Source organism: Anarhichas minor, unplaced genomic scaffold (assembly GCF_050575085.1).
Source record: "Anarhichas minor isolate MPS153535 unplaced genomic scaffold, ASM5057508v1 ptg000007l, whole genome shotgun sequence".
Lineage (NCBI taxonomy): Eukaryota > Metazoa > Chordata > Actinopteri > Perciformes > Anarhichadidae > Anarhichas > Anarhichas minor.
In genome coordinates this window covers 7,808,621-7,828,446 of record NW_027466453.1, presented here as the reverse complement: position 1 = coordinate 7,828,446, position 19,826 = coordinate 7,808,621, and the positions used below count along the sequence as shown (strand labels likewise).

At 43.8% G+C, this 19,826-nt stretch overlaps 2 protein-coding genes across 2 annotated transcripts; one reads left to right on the top strand and one right to left on the bottom strand.

Moving 5' to 3' along the window:
- Positions 1-6,634: 6,634 nt before the first annotated feature.
- Positions 6,635-7,720, top strand: c1qtnf6a (C1q and TNF related 6a). The gene is made up of 2 exons (XM_076080077.1): positions 6,635-6,830; positions 7,176-7,720. Exons 1-2 carry the CDS (start codon positions 6,635-6,637, stop codon positions 7,718-7,720), a joined length of 741 nt encoding a protein of 246 aa, XP_075936192.1.
- A 3,106-nt stretch (positions 7,721-10,826) lies between these two features.
- LOC142943139 (carbohydrate sulfotransferase 12-like) lies at positions 10,827-18,413 on the bottom strand. The gene is made up of 6 exons (XM_076084928.1): positions 18,243-18,413; positions 17,001-17,137; positions 15,300-15,895; positions 14,460-14,612; positions 14,037-14,216; positions 10,827-13,950 (listed from the first exon to the last, which is right to left on the bottom strand). Exons 3-6 carry the CDS (start codon positions 15,675-15,677, stop codon positions 13,402-13,404), a joined length of 1,260 nt encoding a protein of 419 aa, XP_075941043.1. The 5' UTR covers positions 15,678-15,895; positions 17,001-17,137; positions 18,243-18,413; the 3' UTR covers positions 10,827-13,401.
- Between the last annotated feature and the right edge of the window lie 1,413 nt (positions 18,414-19,826).

The window sequence follows — 19,826 nt, the reverse complement described above, 5'->3', positions numbered from 1 at the left end:
ATATGTAACAAAGTGTGCAAAAATAAACTGTTCTATCACTTTTATACTTTTAAAGATATGTCAAAAATAAAATTTTAACTCCAGTAAACCCTGTGGTGCTCAAGAATTAAAAATATATCTATTAAACTCGACACTTCAAGCTCCACAATAGTAGTTAGCACTTTTTAAGACTATATTTAGATTTTTTTTAATTCTTTTTAGTTTTTGAATTATTCTCACTTCCATTCTCTCGTCTGCTCGTGATGTGAACGTCAGATTTGTCGGATTCTGAACCGCTGCAGTGTTCTTGCTTATACCAACTGGCCATCGTCTTTGTTTTTTTTCCTGAGCTGAACCACAAGAATGTTTTGAACCCAGCGCTGGTTTCCAACTTTGAATGCAATGCCCCATAATCATGTCAACCACAAACATTTGTTTTTTTTAGGGAAAAATCGGGGTGAGGTTTTGTTGGGGAGCAAAACGAATCGTTTTTGCCCCCCAACAAAACCTCACAAGGAAGCACAAATATCTGTCAATGGACGTGGGACTTTTCACTTACTCCGAGGTCAGAGAGAGGAAGAAGTTTATGTGATGCTGCTGGAGCTCATAAAATAGATACCAAACAGAGAGATAAATGTTCCAAATAAAACCCAACCTGGAAGAGGAGGACTACTGGGGTCAGACAGACATAGAGAGACAGCTGACTTATGAGCTCCGCTGGGAAATGAGCGTCTGATTCCCAAAGACAACAGATAGCAAATGTTTACAGAAAGATAGCATCAGGTGGTTTCAGACGAGTCTCTTAGTTTACATCAGCCAGAAAACCAGAGGAATGTTCTCCTGATATAACTGCAGAACAGCCTGTGAGACCTCAACCCTCGGGACCCGAAGGCAGTAATGTTCAACAGCTGTGCTCATGTTACACGTGTGCACACATTCTGCCTCATCCTCCTCTTGTTCTCTGACAGGACTGCAAACAACTGCAACATGGGGTCAATGGATGTGTATATGTGTGTATATTTAGGGTTTTTTATTCCTCAATTCTACCCTTGCTCGTTTTCTTTCCAAGACTAAGACGAGAAGATGGTACGTTATGCTAAATATAAAGCTATAGCTGGCAGCTATAAGTAGCAGCAGTTAGCTTAGCTTTGCACAAAGACTGGAAACAGGCCAAAACTGCTAGCCTGACTCTGTCCAAAGGTTTAAATAAAGAAAAGAAACAGCACCTCAAAAACTCACTAATTCAGAGCAAAAATAACAGTGGCAAATTCACATTTGCACCTTAGCATCTTAGCATCTTAGCATCTTGCGTGGAGTTCAACTTTGATCGGTAGAATAAAACAAAGTGTGATGACAAACAGGAGCTGTTTCTACTCTTTATGCTAAACTGGAGGCTTATATTACCAGACAAGAGTGTTACCAATGTTTGATTTCAAGAAAACAAATACGTGTATTTCCTCTAAACTATTCCCTTTAAGGGCCGCAAGCCAGGTTGGGAGTCATTGCCTTAAAAGACAACATCATGAAAAAATTGCCTGTTTAGATTAGACTAAGAAATTCCACAGATAAAAAAAGAAAGAAAAACAACCTGCCTGTTTCATTTGCTTGGCCTTTTGGTCCATAACTTCAGCATGTTGTCCTCTAGGTTGGATGATAGAGGGTCATCATCAGAAGCATCTATGAAGCCGAGCAGTAGAAAGTCTAACAAACAAGGCGTTTGTCATTCGTCCATTTTTAATAATGTTCAATCCACAGCAAACAACATTTAGTCTTTTCATCCGCCAAGAAGCAGGATCAGTGGCGTTGCATCTGTAGTTGATCTGGGATTATGGAGATTACTTTTGGAGTCTATGTGAGTGATTTATTATCAAAGGATAAACCCGTTGTATCCTGAAACACACACACCCTCGAGGCCCAGGGATTCCCCCTCTCATGCATTTCATCTCTTTAACTGCATGTTTCTGTTCCCAACTTTCTCTCTCAATGTGTCCTTTATACTCCCTATAATCACATTTCCCTGCATCTCTCCAAATCAAACCTTAAGTGGAACATTAGTCTTAATTTAGGTCTGGAAATATAGATTGCAGCCTCCCCCCCTCTCAGCTGCAGCTGCAGCAGATAGGAAGGAATGAGGAATGGAGGAATTCAGCACACAGGAAATGCTGTCCCAGGGGTGAACAACCAGGAGTTTAGAGACTGTAGAATCCTGGAGGGTGGTCTAGAGTTTCTGATGGCGTTCTGCAGTATAGATAACAGAAAATGCATCATCTTCAACAGTAGAATCTGTTTTCTGTCTTCAGTTTAAAGTCTTTTACAGGCTGCAACTATCATACCCCAGATGTTATTGTCAGATAGGCTAAATGGGCAGACACTTGTTGCCTTAGTCTGCATGAAACTAGGAGGGATCTATAGGGCGCATCTCACAGAGAGAGAGAGAGGGCTGCTGACTCAGGACTTGTCTCCCCCGGCGGACTGAAGCGGCTGCAGAGACGTGAACGAGGTGAGATTCATTCAGATAAACTTCTCACTTATTGGTCGTGTGCTTGCACGAGCGCCGGACGGGAACGTTGCGGGGGATTTAACGACGAACGTTTGGTTGCGCGTCCGTTTGCGCTCGAGCGGACCCGCACGCCGGGGCTGCACGAGACCTGAAAGAGAAACACAGGCTTCAAGCCATATTGCAAAGCTACAAAATGTACATGTTGATTTCCCTGCTGGTATCCACGCTCGTGTCACTTAACATGGACTTTTAAGCAATACTTGATTAATACAATGTGTTCATATAAAATGAGAAAAGCAAGAGAAATCCAAAACATCAAGATGTAGGCTAAGTTAGGCAACAGCTAAATATATGAGAATCCAGCCTTTTGGAGGCTATATATTTAATGCACAAGTTTCCATTTCAAGAGGAGGTTTCCAAGAAAACCAGTTCTGTAATAAATGCCTGTATCATTCAGGTTCAGTGTGTGAACCTGAATGACCATCTGTGGTTCAGTCTGGAAGTCCTAACAAAGTCCCAAGCATCAGGTTTCCACTGCAAGATGAATGACAGCAGATAAAACACCATTAGGACCAACAATAACAGTTTTGATTGAAAGTGCACTATAGCAGCTGGAAACACAAACAGAGACACATCATTGTGAGTGTGAGTAAATGTGGACGGATGAGTGTGTCATCCGAATTACGACGACTGCAACAGCACTAAACCGGTCTTCTAAACAACCGTTATGGAGGGCAAGTGGAGCTGCAGCAAGTGTGCATGGTCAAATTACGAGACAATGGGACATGTAAAAGGCCCCCACGAGACTGAAAAAGACACACGATGCAGCTACGTTGTTTGTTTGTCTCTTTGTGTCTCTCTGTGCTCGTTTTGTATCTTTTTGTCAGTCGTCTTGTGTCTCTTTATAGTCGTCCATCTCTGAGTTGTTTTATGTGTCTTTGTTGTCATTTTGTCTCTTTGTGTCTCTTTAAAATAAGTTCTCAGGGGCGTAGCACAACATTCTGGACCCTGTGAGGCATTCTCTATGGGCCCCTCCCCGCATCATAGGGCTGTCGAAATTTGCCATAAAAAGGTTCTGACTATTCGAATATCTATTTTTGCACATGATTTCCATGAGGCCGCGTCCTAACTGGCCACAAGCGACGCAGCGCTGAACTTCTGTCGGACGTCCTGTTTCTATTCATTACTGTTGCTCTCTTTAAAGCCCACAATGGTGGAGGAATGGCTAAATCGTGAAGGGAAATGAGGAGTTAACTATCCAATAAAAAAAAAAAACGAAATAAGGCGGCAGCTGGCTGGAGGGAGATCACCTGAAACTTTCCTACTTGCTGTTGGTTATGTTGTCTGCCATTTCCAGTAAATATCACAATATAAAACGTGTGTCTTCTGTTTGAAATGTGCAAACGTCAGAAGACAGCAGGTACTACTCAGCCATCTTTAAAGTGGCTCCAGCATACAGCTGATAGGTACGTGGTTACATATCATTTTGTAATTGTCTTGTTGTGCATCTCTTAGCAGTTGTTCTATGTCTCTTTGTGGCTATTTTACGTCTCTATGTGGTCGTTTTGCATCTTTCAGTGCCATTTTTGTGCCACTTTGTAGTCGTTTTGAGTCTCTTTGTTGTCATTTTGTGTCTCTTTCTGGTCATTTTGTGTCTCTTTGTTGTCATTTTGAGTCTGTTTGTGGTCATTTTGTGTCTCTTTGTTGTCATTTTGAGTCTCTTTGTAGTCATTTTGTGTCTCTTTGTTGTCATTTTGTGTCTCTTTGTGGTCATTTTGTGTCTCTTTGTTGTCATTTTGTCTCTTTGTTGTCATTTTGAGTCTCTTTGTGATCATTTTGTGTCTCTTTGTTGTCAGTTTGAGTCTCTTTGTAGTCATTTTGTGTCTCTTTGTGGTCATTTTGTGTCCCTTTGTTGTCATTTTGAGTCTCTTTGTAGTCATTTTGTCTCTTTGTTGTCATTTTGTGTCTCTTTGTGGTCATTTTGTGTCTCTTTGTTGTCATTTTGTCTCTTTGTTGTCATTTTGAGTCTCTTTGTGATCATTTTGTGTCTCTTTGTTGTCAGTTTGAGTCTCTTTGTAGTCATTTTGTGTCTCTTTGTTGTCGTTTTGAGTCTCTTTGTGGTCATTTTGTGTCCCTTTGTTGTCATTTTGAGTCTCTTTGTAGTCATTTTGTGTCTCTTTGTTGTCATTTTGTGTCTCTTTGTGGTCATTTTGTGTCTCTTTGTGGTCATTTTGTCTCTTTGTTGTCATTTTGTGTGTCTTTGTGGTCATTTTGTGTCTCTTTGTTGTCATTTTGTCTCTTTGTTGTCATTTTGAGTCTCTTTGTGGTCATTTGATTTCCTCCATCCTCCAAATGACAGACGGTTCTCTGACACAGTTTTAAAAAAACTTTCAGAAAGATACAAAATGTGGATTGTATTAGAGTGTATGTATGTACCTAATAAACTGGTATGTCACTGTAGCAGCGCACAAATACCCTTTGGTCCACTTTTAGAATTCCATTACGACACAACAGCATTGGTGCAAGTTGTGTTTTGTCTTGTTGGTCGCAGAAAAACTACAACAGACATTGAAGTTTTAGAACGCTCAGAATATCTGTGTTAGTGGTCTTTTCCTGAGTCGTCCATAGTCAGTATGGATACAGCTGTTCCGTATAAACACAGCAGCACACAATGTTCTACTTACAGTACACAAAAACTGTCTGATCACTGAGAGTCTGGCAGACAGCCATCGCGTTTCCATAGAAAACTCCTCAGCTTGGCCCTCTGCATGAGAAAAGCCACTCCACTGACTGCGTCTGGATAGAATAAGGCGTTGTGATGAGTCAACCTTTCCTGAGCTGAAAGGTGATGCATTATGGGCTGCCTGCAGGGTAATTGTTCATATGATTGATGATCCTTGTAGCCATGCCTGCTCCCATTATTTTGTATTTTGACATTTCCCTTACGTTCCCACTTACTTGTGGGATTTGGATGAGAAGCACATTAGTGAGTCTTTGAGGCACATTTTGACCTCTCAGCTCTGTGGATGTATGAGAGCAGTAAACTTCTTGGCATTTTAAAATGCCGCTGTGAATGCATGGTCAACTCATGAAGAAATATACTTATTCTTTTGTAAGAATGCTTCACTTTATCAGTTTCCCCCCCTCAATTCCTGACTCCTGTTTCTTTTCTTTGAGTTGATAAATGTTTTTTCTGGCTCAAGGTTGAAGATTCCTCTTTCTCTTTTCCACTGCTGTGGGAACGACATCCAGGACACATCATGTTTTATTCCCTGAGCAGCTGCTGAACAACTGATATTTGGACGAGTACATGTGTTTCCTAAATAGAGAGGAAAAGTCTTTGCTTCTGGTGATTTTCCTCTTTCCCCATGTGAACTTCTGATTCTATTAGTTTCTCTCAAATCATTCAAATGTAGTGAAAAGGCAAAATTCTGCATGATTCTTATTCAGTGAACTAAATCTTGCAGTTGTGTTTGATCAACAATCAATCAAAATCAGACCGTTGGTGCCTAAAAACATGGCAGTAACTCATCTATGCCTTCATCACCTCCTGCTCTCATAACTTCCACTCTCTTTGTTTAAAACCATTTTAATTGCTTTTAAAGCTCTCCATGGTTGTGCCTTGTCTTATACAGTATTCAGACCTTTTTAGCTCCATATTCTGCACCAAGACCACTTACATCTGTTAACCAAATGCCCACCAAATGCCCAGGCATGGATCTATGGATGACAATGTGTGTTGGTCGGTCAGTCCACCACTTTTATCCATACTGAAATAGCTCTTAAACTTTTAGATGATTTGTTATGAGATTTTTTTACAGACATTCATGGTCCCCAGAGGATGAATCCTAATGACTTTGGTGATCCTCAGACTTTTCCTCTCGCGCCATCACGATGTTGACATGTGTGCTTTAAGTGAAATGTCAAAACTATTTGATGGATTATGTAATTGTGTTTACTATATTATCTATCACAGACATGATTTATTACAGACATTCATGTACACCAGATGATGAACCATAATGACTTGATCACTTAATTTTGTATCATTCGCAGTGGGTCCAGATCCACCAGCAGAAATGACTTCAAAGCTGAAGAGTAACTGAAATGTCCAATGATCTGACCTTTTCCTCTGTCCTTACTGTAGGCACAGCTATGTTGGGTGTCCTCACCCTTCTGTCCCTCAGCTCCCTGGTGGCCCTGGTGCGTCCTCCAAACGTTCCTCGTGTCCTCTGCCATCGCTGCTGCGATCACCTGGAGCCAGCAGAGGGCAGCGGAGCCCAGCCTCCCACAGCAGGGTTCAACCATGTCCCAGAGGTCCGCACCTACATCAACATGACCATCCTCAAAGGTACGATATCCGTTAGCGGCCCATGTACATGTACTTGAGACCACTTTTTGTCTTGGTTGATGCAGTTTGACCACCATATATGGCCAAATATCAGTTGTCTTTTGCTGCTTTAAAAGTTCACATATGCTGATTGGCAGACAGAGCTTTTAGGTGATTTAGGGGCCTACTTCAGGGTTCTTGGAGTTTGCTTGTCAAAGTAGCGCCCACGGATTCTCTTTAAATTCTCTTTGGAATTTAGTGGACTCACCTCCTTTTCTAGGCATGTTTATCTTGAATTGAACTAAACCAGGGAAGGAAATGTGGCTTAATTTCTGACAGCAGTGTGACTAACATCGCTCTGCGCAGGTGACAAAGGTGAACGTGGCGACAGAGGAACTCCAGGTAAAGCTGGACAAGAAGGCCTCTCAGGCTCCAGAGGCTCCATGGGCTCAAAAGGTTCTAAGGGCCACGCGGGTCTCCCAGGAGACCCCTGCAAAGTCCAGTACTCTGCCTTCTCCGTCGGCCGTCGCAAAGCCCTCCACAGCCTGGAGTCCTACCAGGCGCTTGTGTTTGACACAGTCTTCGTCAACCAAGACGACCACTTCAACATGTTCGATGGGAAATTCCTCTGCCAAGTCCCGGGGATCTACTTCTTCAACGTCAACATCCACACGTGGAACTTCAAAGAGACGTATCTGCACATCATGCACAACGAGACGGAGCAGGCCATCGTGTACGCCCAGCCCAGCGACCGCTCCATCATGCAGAGTCAGAGCCTGATGCTGGAGCTGAAGCTGAAGGACGAGGTGTGGATCCGCCTGTACAAGAGGGAGAGAGAGAACGCGATTTACAGCGATGACGTAGATGTCTACATCACCTTCAATGGATACCTCATCAAAGGTATAGCCTAGAGGGGAACTGAGCGAGAGAGGGAAGGCACGGCCCGAGGATGAGACTGTCCGAGCTCAGTTTGATGGAAAGCAAACAAAGTGAACTGACATGGCAGCAGAATGCAATTCAATGTAAAATTGTTTCTATATTTAGATTTTGAAAAAGCATTTCAGCTTGCTCCACAGTGGTGCTAAGATTAAAATGGTTACCGGAGAACAAGCGATACCTCTTTGAGAAAATATGAAGAAATAAACTGAATACGCTCGTCAACCTAATAGAAAATGTAATAGTTCAACATTTTGGAAATATAATCATTTTCTTTTCTTGCCGAGAGTTAGATGAGGAGATTGATACTCTCACATCTCATGGTAACCAGCAGCCAGTTAGCTTAGCTCAGCATAATATCTGGGAATCACCAAACAGCGAGCCTGGATCTGTCCACGGGTAACAAAATCTCCCTACCAGCACCTCTGAAGCTCACTAATTCATTTGTAGTTTAAAAACAACTATCTTGAGCCTGACCAGTTCTTGCCCCCCGGAGCAGAGACAACTTGACATGTTTACTCTTTGGTTTTGCAGGAATTAAATAAACAAGATAAAGATATTGAATTAGTGCCGATGCAAGTAGGTTTGCAGCCTTCAGATGGAGCCAGGCCTGCTGTTTCCTCCCGTTTCCAGTCTTAATGCTAAGCTAAAGTAGAGAACATCTTGCGATGGGATCACACCAGGCGGGATGCCAAATTAGGCCAGGTGGGGGGGGGGGCCTTCCCTACTTCCAACCCCCCTACTACCTACACCCATCTTCAAACTCAACCATTTTTATCTTAATTACACACCTGTAAAGTTTTGTAACAGCATCTTGCACGGTCGTGAAGGTATCACGATGACAAAATATGTTCACAGATATATAAAAAGTACTTTAAAGCAGTGTTTTGTGTAACCCGGCTCTGGTAAGAAAACTTAGTGAGTTCACAGAATAACGTGGACTGTTGTTGAGTTTCACATGTGGTGCTAAAACATGGTGCTAACTGAACGATAGTTGTGAAACTGCGGGAAGTACAATGTCTGGATGTCCCAGAAATATGTATTGGATTAATTTTAATTTCTTTTTTATTGACTGAACTATGTTTTGCTTTTAAAGTGTACTTGAACGTTTGTCTCCCTCCCTTTTTATTATAGTATCATGTGACTGAAGATAAACTGGAGGCCCAACTGCAACATAAAGCAGCAATAGCTAATCTGACAAGTCTAAAGTTAGTTATATTAAATTGATTAATGTCAGCTGTGACACAAATACCTGCAGTTAATACATTTATTATCAACTCTGGTACTAACGTGACTATAAAAGCATTAATGCAGGTATTCCAATTGTATAATACTCTTAATTGTAGTAATCACACTAATTGGTTTTACTAATAATCTTTGTACTGATATTAACATTGTGTTTTAGCCACGAATTGAATGCAGTTCCTCACTGTGACCACTGGAGGGATGATTTTAAAGCATGATGCTCTCATGTCACAACCTCACGTTCAGTGAAAACTTTAAAAAATAAAACAGGCAAAACGGAGCGCGTGTTTCTGTTTATGTGAAGGCTTAACATCGCTGTTACACCATCGCTGAGGGTGGGAGCCTTCTTCTTCTTATGATGCTGTTCGCCCAGGCGCACAGCCTCGCCCACCACTACAGATGCCTGTGGAGACGCAGGCTGGTGGGATGCCAGTGATTGATCACACCCATGTTGCAGATCTTGCTACTCTCACATCTTGTCTGAACTGTCTCCAAAAGGTCTTGTAATGAAGGTTTTTATGAAGATGTACACAGTGACACCTTGTAGCAGAAAGGGAGAAAAGAAACACAATGCACAGAATAGCCCTTCTCCAACCTTGACAGGAAACAAAGGTGTGGAAAGTGAGGAGATAAATGAGTCACACCTGTGAGCCGGGGGAAGGGGAGCATCTACTAACAGAAGCAGCATGGAGGAGAACAGAGGGAGGAGTGAGAGCGGCTAAAGGAGGAGATCATTGAAGTGTTATTCAGTTTCTGAGATCCAAGAACCGGCTGTGGTTTCGTGAACTTTCCTGGATGACAAGGCCTCGGTGGAGGTGTGCTGATCCCGGGAGCAAGTGGTTTACAAAGGATCTGGTTCAGCTACAGCTTGGACCTGCTTGGATGCAACTGTGGGCCTCCTGGCCATGAAGATAAGTTCCCTCTAATGCAACTCTGCAGGCTTCTCCTCCTTTTCCCTCAAATTGACATGAACTGCTTTCATGTACACACACACACACTCACACTGAACTGCATGGGACTGAAATTAACTGCCTTCCTTCATACCCACAAACCTTGAACTGAATTATATTCATTTAGTTTGGAAAGGACCCCAACACACACACACACACACACATGCACACGCACGCCACACCTCTTAAGATTAACATTTATCGGGAGTCCTCATTTAATTTAATTACTCAACGTATTTGATTTTCATATCTGAAATTGTTTCTTTTGATTTAATGGACACTTTGTGTGTAAGACTATATTTTATATGAACCATACACTTTGGATTTGATTACTTATATTTGTGTGAAATACAGCTGACTTAATTGATGAATTGTTTGGGTTTAGCTTATGTTGTGCTCTACAACTGGTTCAAAGTAACATTGTCTTAAAGTGACCGGGTAGAAGTACGATTATTCTCCTGCCCGGCGCCCAACTCCTTATCCCAAGTTCTCTTCGATCCCATCAGGTTTGTGATGACTGCTGTTTGGTGTTTCACATGTGAACTTATACCTTCATGAATGTGTGGTGAAGACGGTATGCACGTGGAAGGTCGGCATGTTAACGTTTCAGGCATAAACATCCAGAGGTTTCCTTGATTTAGATAAAATTGTCAACATTTCCTGTTTACATTTCTGTGGGTGCAGTTTTCCTTTCCTGTTGCACTGATAAGGAGTATTACCCTCCCCCATTTCCACAAGGCTGTTATGTCAGTCCTCACTACAGACTATTCTGCTTCATGGTGGTGAGACAATAATACAAATAATTATTTGAAGGGACATCCTTGTGCCAATATTATCTAATGTGAAGTGAGGAAGAAATCTTAATTCACAAAGAGACTAATGCGTATCCCATCATGCCCCACAACCTTTATTTCTCTTTAACGAAGACCAGATGACGCATGACGCCATAACACTGAATGAACACTTTGTATTTTCCACAAACATGAGAGAGGGAACACGTTTGTCAGACAACAAAGTCTTTTGTGACTTAATGAAATATGAATACATGTTTAGCAAAAACAGGAATCACAAAAATAGATTTTTTTTTTTTTTTTGGTCAGGGACACTAATGTAGGACAAGATGTGGCACCACAGCTTCAACAGACCTTTAAGCCGTTTAACAGTATCCATGCTGTTGAAGCGTCGGGTCACTGTGGACCATTTAAAAATAAAAACATGCTGCCAGTCCAACTAATCGTCAGAAAGATCTCTTGCCACCCAAAGATTCCCATTCCAGAAGCAGCATGTATTCAGGTTTTATTCTGCTAATAAATAAACTGTTCCCTTTACAAAATGACTCCATCTTACTGTGTTGCTGTTTGCGCTTTTACAGAAAATACAGCCGAGAGCAAAAAGTCTGACATGTTTGACATCGGGACTGTAAAACAAGAAAATACGACAGAAGAGCAAAACCAAAATACAAAAGAGATATAAAAACCTGACGATCCAAACACTGGTGTGATGACTGTCTCTTTTCTTTTGTTTTTGTGCCGAGCATTGACCTTCTTTTCTGTGTGAACACTTAGACCTACATGGGAGAAAAAAACCACACCACACGACGATGGCAGACATCTGGGAAACCCACTCATTGACTCGGAATGAATCCCATCCTAACCAGAACTCACTGAACTAAGTCATTCAGGAGTCACAAAAAGCCCCAAACGTGTACAAAACAAATAACCCAGAAGGCATTGAGACACATACAGCTTAGTGACTTGCAGAATAATCACATACAGTACAAACCACACAGTAATCCCGTGTTAAATGGCACACACAGAAAGCAATCCACTGGACACGAGCACACACAGAGAGAGAGAGAGAGCAGAATCATTTCATTGTACAAATTCCCATGAAGACAGTCGGGCCTTTCTGCTGAAGGGCTCCGTCGTTTAAACAAGGCCCAGTGTATCAAGTGTACCTTGTGGCTTCATACAGTTCTCACTGCATCGTGTTCAAAGTAAAAATGAAGTCCTTCTACAAAAAAATTTTAATTTTTAATTTTTTTGCTGTGTAAACTTTTGCAACCAAAAGGCACGGTCTTATCTCCTCGTATAAAACATGCAGCCCGATCCGCGCTCCGATCATTGATTGATCCCCGCTCTTAACCCCCTTCACTAATACTGGCATAGCCTCCTTTTGCATTAACACAACTTGTGGAGTGATGGATCTCCACTGCAAAACTAGAAAAAACAAACAACCCACTCGGTGTTGGCTCCACATTGTGTGCACGGCTCCTCGCTCCAAGACACCGTGCATCCCACGAAAACGCTGCCCGTGAAACTGCACTGCTGCAGTCTCCAGGGTTACCTGATGCAGGCCAACGTTAATAACTGCAGCTCGCGTGTGTGTGTGTGCGTGCGTGTGATCAAACGCTGATGATAACGGCGTCATGGCAACACAACAAGCATTAAAAGATCACGTTCCCTTTGGAAAATGCACAGAGGCTCACCACTGTACATCCAGCTGAGACGAAATGAATAGAAAGGAGAAACTGCAGGTTTCTGCCTCATTAGACGAGCTGAGACAAATCCAGATGTGCGGGCCGACGTTCACTGGAACTGCTGTGCTTCTGTACGATGAGATGATATCATGCTTTGAAAACTGGTCGACGGGAGCAAGCTGCTAACGTGTCTGAAATGAATTAATCTATTAATGTAATAAGGTGGTGCAGAACGTGTTGTGTAACGACGAGTATCAGCTTCGTCTGTGTGTGAGGTGTAAAAGAAGTCTACCTGTCTCTGACGTCTGTCTTTTTAAACACTCATTAAAAAAAAATCCCTTTCGTCCTCCACCTAAACATTGCGCTTCCACAATGTGAAATAAATTACACGACCATTGACGGTCTTAAAAACTAATCTACAAACACCTTGCTTTCGCTCGGCGCCCACGTTTCCCTGTTCATTGCATCCGTGTTGGCGTCACGACCAAAAGGGTTCCCGCAACATCGCCAACATGTACGGCTCTGTGACATCAACTCGCCGTCCTGCTACGAAAGCCTGCGTGACAGTCGCAGTGAGTCAACGACTCAACCGTCACGTGATGGGGCGCGGCGTGACATCAACGTTGGGAGCGGAGTTTTGGGTTGAGGACTACATTTGAATGTGCGACGCGTTAGGGGAGATGCGCTGCTTGCACGATGTCAACCGTCGTGTGCTTCTTGTTATCTTTGTGATTTGTAAAGAAAACGGTTGATAATGGCAATTAACCTGGATTCACCTCATTAGTGTGCTTCTTTAGAGCAGCGAGCGTCCTTAACAGTGTGCACATTCAGTCTAGGACACACACATAAGCCTGGAGGATACATCTGCAAACCCCAGAACAAGGGGAGGTGTCACTGTTGTTGGAGTGTAGCATTATTTCATTACATAAAAAACGTGTGTGTGTGTGTGGGTGTGGCTGGGTGAGTTTCGTAGAAACGTGGGTCACTCATTGAGGATGGAGTCTGGTCTGTCGTAGCCAAAGAGCCTGAAGTCGGGTTCATACAGCTTGTAGAGTTCTCTCCGAGCCTCGGCAGACAGTGTGCTGAACCAATCGGACTCCCAGGTGCTGGCCGTGAGGTTCCTGTGGGAGGTGGGGAACTCCACCACGTTGTCCACCCGCAGCTGGCGCAGGAGGTGCTCGGCGTCCTCCTCCGCCGTCTCCAGGTGGCCCACAAAGTCGTACTGAATCTGGCACGGGTGGCACAGCCGGTACACCTGCCGCCAGTGCTCGTTGAAGGGCATCTCCTTCTCCGTCTGAGGGTCCAGGAGGTACTGGATGAAGTTGGAGAAGGAGGGGTGGATGCCCCCGCCGAACGCCTCGTCCACGGAGGCCGGCGGCGTCGGCTGGTTGGCGTAGCGGCGCAGCATGACCTGTGCGAAACGCCGATAGAAGTTCTCGTTGCGCAGCTCGAATTTATTCCGGTAGGCGGAGATGAGGCGCACAAAGGGGTCCCGCACAAAAATGAACTTGGTGTATTTCTTCAGCTTCACCTTCAAAAATGAATCACAGAATCACTAACGGGGAATTAAAGCTAGCAGATGTGATATGTGTTACATGGAATAGTAACTATACAAACCTTCATGAGGTGCCTTGCAAACTTGCCGTATCGTTTCCAGAACTTGTTGAAGGTAAAGTGCATGCTGCTGTTGTGGACCAGGTCCCTGGGGATGGCCAGCGGGTCTCTCTGGGGGACGCCGTCCCGCAGCAGGCTTTCACTGAGGACTATCATGATGCGCTTCCAGTTACTGCACGCGACCTAAGAGGACCATGTTTAAAAGTCTGGTGGGTATTCATTATAGGTATGTGTGTGTGTGTTGTATGGATGGGACAAAAACATACTCAAAACTACAACCCAGTGTTCCAGCTCTTATTCAGCATTTATTGAAAAGAGCACAAATCACCATGAGTGTAATTTTAAGTATTTGATCGTTTAGTCTGCCAGACTTGCATCACAAGTGCGCTAAACGTTAACGTTAAAGCAGTAAATGTGTCCGCTTACCTTGGGAACATAGCAGTAGATGACACCGTGCCTGTCGTCCACGATCAGGTGGTCCAGCTCCCTGTTGGGAATGTCGTCAAAGGAGCGGTTTTTGCCAGGAAACGCCACGCTGTCGTTGGCGCACATCTCCTGGAGTAACCGCCGCCGCTGCTCCTGGTCGTACCATTTGGTCAAGCACAGACGCATGAATTATTAACGATTTAAAACGATGTCTTTGTTCACTTCTTCTTTCCATAGTACCTGACTTTAAGGCTCCGTACAGCCACACGGGGGTTTTCACATGTTCTGACTGCCCTGTGGGTGGAGCTCTGCTGGACTTACATGAGGTCACAAAACTACACGAGCCAATGAGAAGGATTCAGATGTGAATTAATAAGAGGGTCAGAGAGCTGTCAATCAAATGGTGTTTACACGCCCACACAGTCCAGAGAACGGGTCAAATTAGGCAAAATAAGTGAAAACACCTGTGTGGGTGTTGGCCGTGGCTCTTTAAATGGAAATTGAGCAATTTTAGACTTATTTTAGCAAGTCTGCTTGTGTTAAGACACATTCGGCATTTGAGAGTTTAGCTTATGTAGGCAAAACAGGATCATCTATCTCAAAGTAAGGTATGACACGTTTTATATTGAAACACAAGAATTGCATCGTCAGCAATATAGAAAAATACACCTAGTTTGGTTCAGCTTAAAATGATGTGAGCCAGCATGCAGCTCGCTCACCGACATCCTTCAATATTATTCATGACTCGTGTTATTTATACCGGTGCTTTTCTTGCTATGTGGAAAACATTGAATCCTACCAGTACTATTAAAGACCATGATGATAACTTCAGATAGTCACCTGTCTGTCCCGGAGCTCGGCTGCCACTGGGTTCAGGTGGATCTTCCACTCCCGCCGCGGTACATACCGCTCCTCTGCTTTCTCCGATTGGTTGCTTGTGTCGGCGGGGGCGGGATCTGTGGGCTCGCCGGTTCCCGGCTCTAGGAACTGGTTCACGAAGGCGTCGATGTCTGACAGGAAGGACGGTGTCCGTGAGGTTTGAGGCTGATGATGATGATGATGATGAGGAGGGGGATGGGGGATTTTGGGGCCCGGCGAGACGGGAGTGTGCAAGTACAGGTGGGAGGCTCCGACGTCGTCCCAGTAGATGATGATCAGAAGGATCATGAAGGCCGAGCCCAGGACCACGAAAATACGGAACATCCTGGACGTTCCCATAGTGACTGTTGCTCTGCTACAGGATCACCACAGCAACAGAGTCAGGGTCCGGGAGCTCTCTCTCTCTCACCATGGCGATAGATGGGTGGATAGATGGCGACTGAAGCGGAGGCCGGTGGGCTCATCGTGACGCCGCTGTGCTGCAGGAATGTGCTCTTCAGGAGTGGAACTGGCCATCCGTGAATGAACCCTCACCTCTGCTCCATGCCTGCTGCACCCTGCGCGCGCGCGCACACACACACACACACACACACACACACACACACACACACACACACACACACACACACACACACACACACACACACACACACACACACACACACACACACACACACACACACACACACACACACACACACAGAGAACCACCGTTACACAGTCAATCTCTCTCACTGTTAGATAACCAGATATGTTTCTGGCTCGTCTCCTCACCGGCTAGCATTTGGACACCAGAAACAATTTAAAAACCGACATTATTCCTTTTTAAATTAGATTTTTTTGGGGGTAATTTTGTCAGCACATTTGAACAAGAAGAATCTTCGACACACAGATAAGCTCACAGAAACACAGAGAAGAGAAGAAATACACTTAAAATGACAAACCAGCTTACACATTAAGTATAATAATAGACAAAGGCTGCGGACCAACACTTTGGAGATCATTTAAGTGTTGCTGAATCAAACTCCTTGTTTCTCATTTTTCTACACTTACAGGTAATTAGAAAGTTAAAGATGTGATGTGAGCGAGGTATTCTTGCTCTTCTGTTAAGAGCCTGAAAACAAGAGCAATAAGAGCAAGTCTGACGGTTTACTGGCTTCCACTGCGTTGCTCCTTCACCGCTCTGCGTTGACTTAACTCCCACTGCTTCCCGGCAGTAAAATCACAAATGGTTGTCAAATGTGTGCATGCCTCTGGGCTCTGCATACCGCGAAGTAATAACTTTTTGCATTGCACAAGTATCCCGCTGTACCCATACCAGGCTTCCTATGGATTATGGTACGGCATCGGCACACTTGAATACCGAGCACCCCCCCCCACAAGTAATAAAAGCCTCAATGTTGGCAGCCTTTGAAAGAGGGCCAAAACTAACCAAGAAGATACGTTCTGCATGTCGAAAAAAAGACAGTGAAGCTCACTGTGCTCATGCGATGCACTAGATGGCTCTATAGAGCTGCAGGAAGACGGCCCGTGTCTTTTTCTACCTCTGCCGATCATAAGTCATGTTTCTTAATTCCCCCTCTATCATCTCCTTCCGCTGCACTTTAGAAGTCGCAGGGCGTCTCTGTTTTCATTCCGACGCTCTCCTGCAGCAGCGCTCACATTATTTCCTCTTTCCTGGAGCTGAGAGGGGACCATTGACATGGAAAGTCATCGCTGGCCTCTCCAGAGGCGGCAGGCTACACACTTCCTCTTCTTCTTCTTCTTCTTCTGCACACCCAACGAAATCCACTGCTGTGCTATAAAGAACATTAAATCAGGCAAACGCTCTGTCCGCAGAAGCACTCTCAGTATAGCCTACAATTTAGAGGTACTTTATTTTAGTATTTCTACTTCAGGTTAAACTGCAACTCCACTACAACTAAACAGAGACCCTTAGAAATTAAGATTCTGTCTTTACAAGACGTGTGATTTTAAAAGCTGTGATGCACTGTTAGAAATTGAAATACTCAACTACAGTGTATAAAAAAATAGATGCACCTCGACCACCTATAATAATGTATATATTATAATAACACGTTTACGCATGGAGCACTTTTACTTAAGATGTGCTATTTAAACGCAGGACTTTCGCTTGTGATGGAGTTTGTTCTTAAGTAATGTATCTGACCGCTTCCTCTGTCTACTGCAGACATGTGGATATATGGTAGTTTGAAGCATTGGATCAATATCTGGGGACGTAGAGGAAACGCTTAACACGCGCTTTTTTTTCCCCTGTCTTTTTTTTGACATGAATATTTTTAGACTTTTCCACTCGCATCGCGTCAACAAGTCTCAATGTGATTTTTAAAGTCACGCTGCGAGCTCTAAATGACCGTATCCGTGGTTAGTGAGTTAGTTTAGCACCACATCAGCGTGTCGGTGTCGGACCTACAGCTGAAGCAGCCGAGCCGTCTCTGCTGACCCGGCCGAGGATGAATCTCACCGCCCTGTCCGCAGCAGCCGCCAGCAGATGCCAGAGACCGAACACAATGTCGCCTTTGACGGGGAGAGCGGCGCCGCGTGAACGGGGCTGTTCCTTCACACCGGCAGGCTTTTTTTTTTGTGGGGGGCACGCGGCTCGGTTCGTTTAAAAGCGTCGCGTGAAGCCGTCAGTCAAAATGTACGTGGAGACAAAACGCAGAGTAGCAAGAAAAAAATAAATGCGAGCTTCCGCGCAGCCCGTGGTTTTATCAATAGACGCTATCAGTGTGCAGCGGGGTCTAGGTGTCAAATGCATCGCATTGAGCAAAGGTGCGTGCAGAAACACGTCGCTACCGCCGAGCAGAGACGTGTTGGGTTACTTCATAGATTTATTGTTATTAATGTTAAAAGATGAGTAAAGAAAAAACGACAATTTCTCACCTCTTTTTTGATGCCCGCGAGCTCCCAGCGCCGCGTCAGCTGAGCCTGTGACGCGAGTCCTCCTTTCTTTCTTTTTTTTCACGGAGAGAGATGGAGCGTGAACACGCAAAGCAACGCGAGAGTTTGTAGTTGAAAGTTTCTGCAGAGTGAGCTCATGAGGGGAAAATATTACACTTTTTCTTTCTGGGTCAGCTCCAGCACAACATGTCTCTCTGCTCGGGGATGATTTATGTAGACAGCCCCCCCCCCCCCCCCTCCTCCTCCCTCCCTCCCACCGGAGCCGCGTGCTGAAAATAACCTGCTGTACCTGCAAAAACAAATGTCATCGACAGAAAACAATTAGACCAAAAGAATGATAAGGAAATGTGGCTGTGGGGGATCTGTGACTATTTCTGTTGCCCCCGGCTGATGCGGTTAAAATCATGTTATTTGTGAACTCTTTTCATCCTGTGACATCAAACATAGGAAGGAGCCCCAACGGATACACACACACACACACACACACACACACACACACACACTTATCTGCTTTCAATCAGCGTCACACATTTCACCTCCACTCACTGCTGATCTTACTCGCAGCGCTGTGCTCTCTCACGAATCTGCTTTGTATAAATTTGTATCCTGGCAGTCATTCTACTTTGCACACACGCACACACACACACACACTCCGAGAATGAACACACCAAAGAACAAAACATTCTCAATAGAAGGAAAATGTGTGATCAAGAACATCATTTCTAAGCACTGACAGACTTGTTTACTTCATGTATAAAACCGTATTATTTCATCATGTTTATTACTTTAGTATATTTGATTACTTTTCAATGTAATTACATTTTTCAATACAAATCGGTGTCTTACAGTCAAAGTCGTATAAATATTAGCCTTGGTATTTCCCTACATGGAGAAAAACTACAGTATTGACTTAAGGAAGGCTGACAGTGTGTTTTTGGTTTCTTACACACAGTATGTGTCTGATGTGATAATTTTTGGGAATGCTGCATTCATGCAGCACTATTCACAAATGAATAGTGGATGCATGTCTTTCCTCTCAGACGAGGAGATTATCTGGAACCCTTATGAAACAGGTTACTCTAAATCCCCTCTGGCCTGTCTGTTTTTGTCAAATTGGAACGTCTGGTGGCCTTTGAAAAAAAATTCTCTATCTAAACACAGATTTATGAGCTGTAGAAATCAACAAACATGCAGGTTTAGTGAGTTATGGATAATATTGCAAATCCAGAAGTTGTCTTTTTACATGAGTGACTCAGCAGAGTAAAGCAACACACTGATTAACGTAGTGATGGTTTGTTGATGATTTAAAATGTGATATAATGCATATTTGCGTGACATACAGTGTTGGCAATCCTCAGCATTGGTGCAAAGAGTAATAAGTAAGACACGGGCTTCAATGCACAATTCATAATGTAATAAAAATAAAAGAGCAGCGCCACCAAAAACTCAAAGCACATGATTGGAACCTGCTACCGCTTCCAAAATTGAATACCAGGCCTTTTAAAACACACACTGACGCCAGCCAACAGCTGAAACCTCAGTTCATCTCAAGTTCATGTATAAACA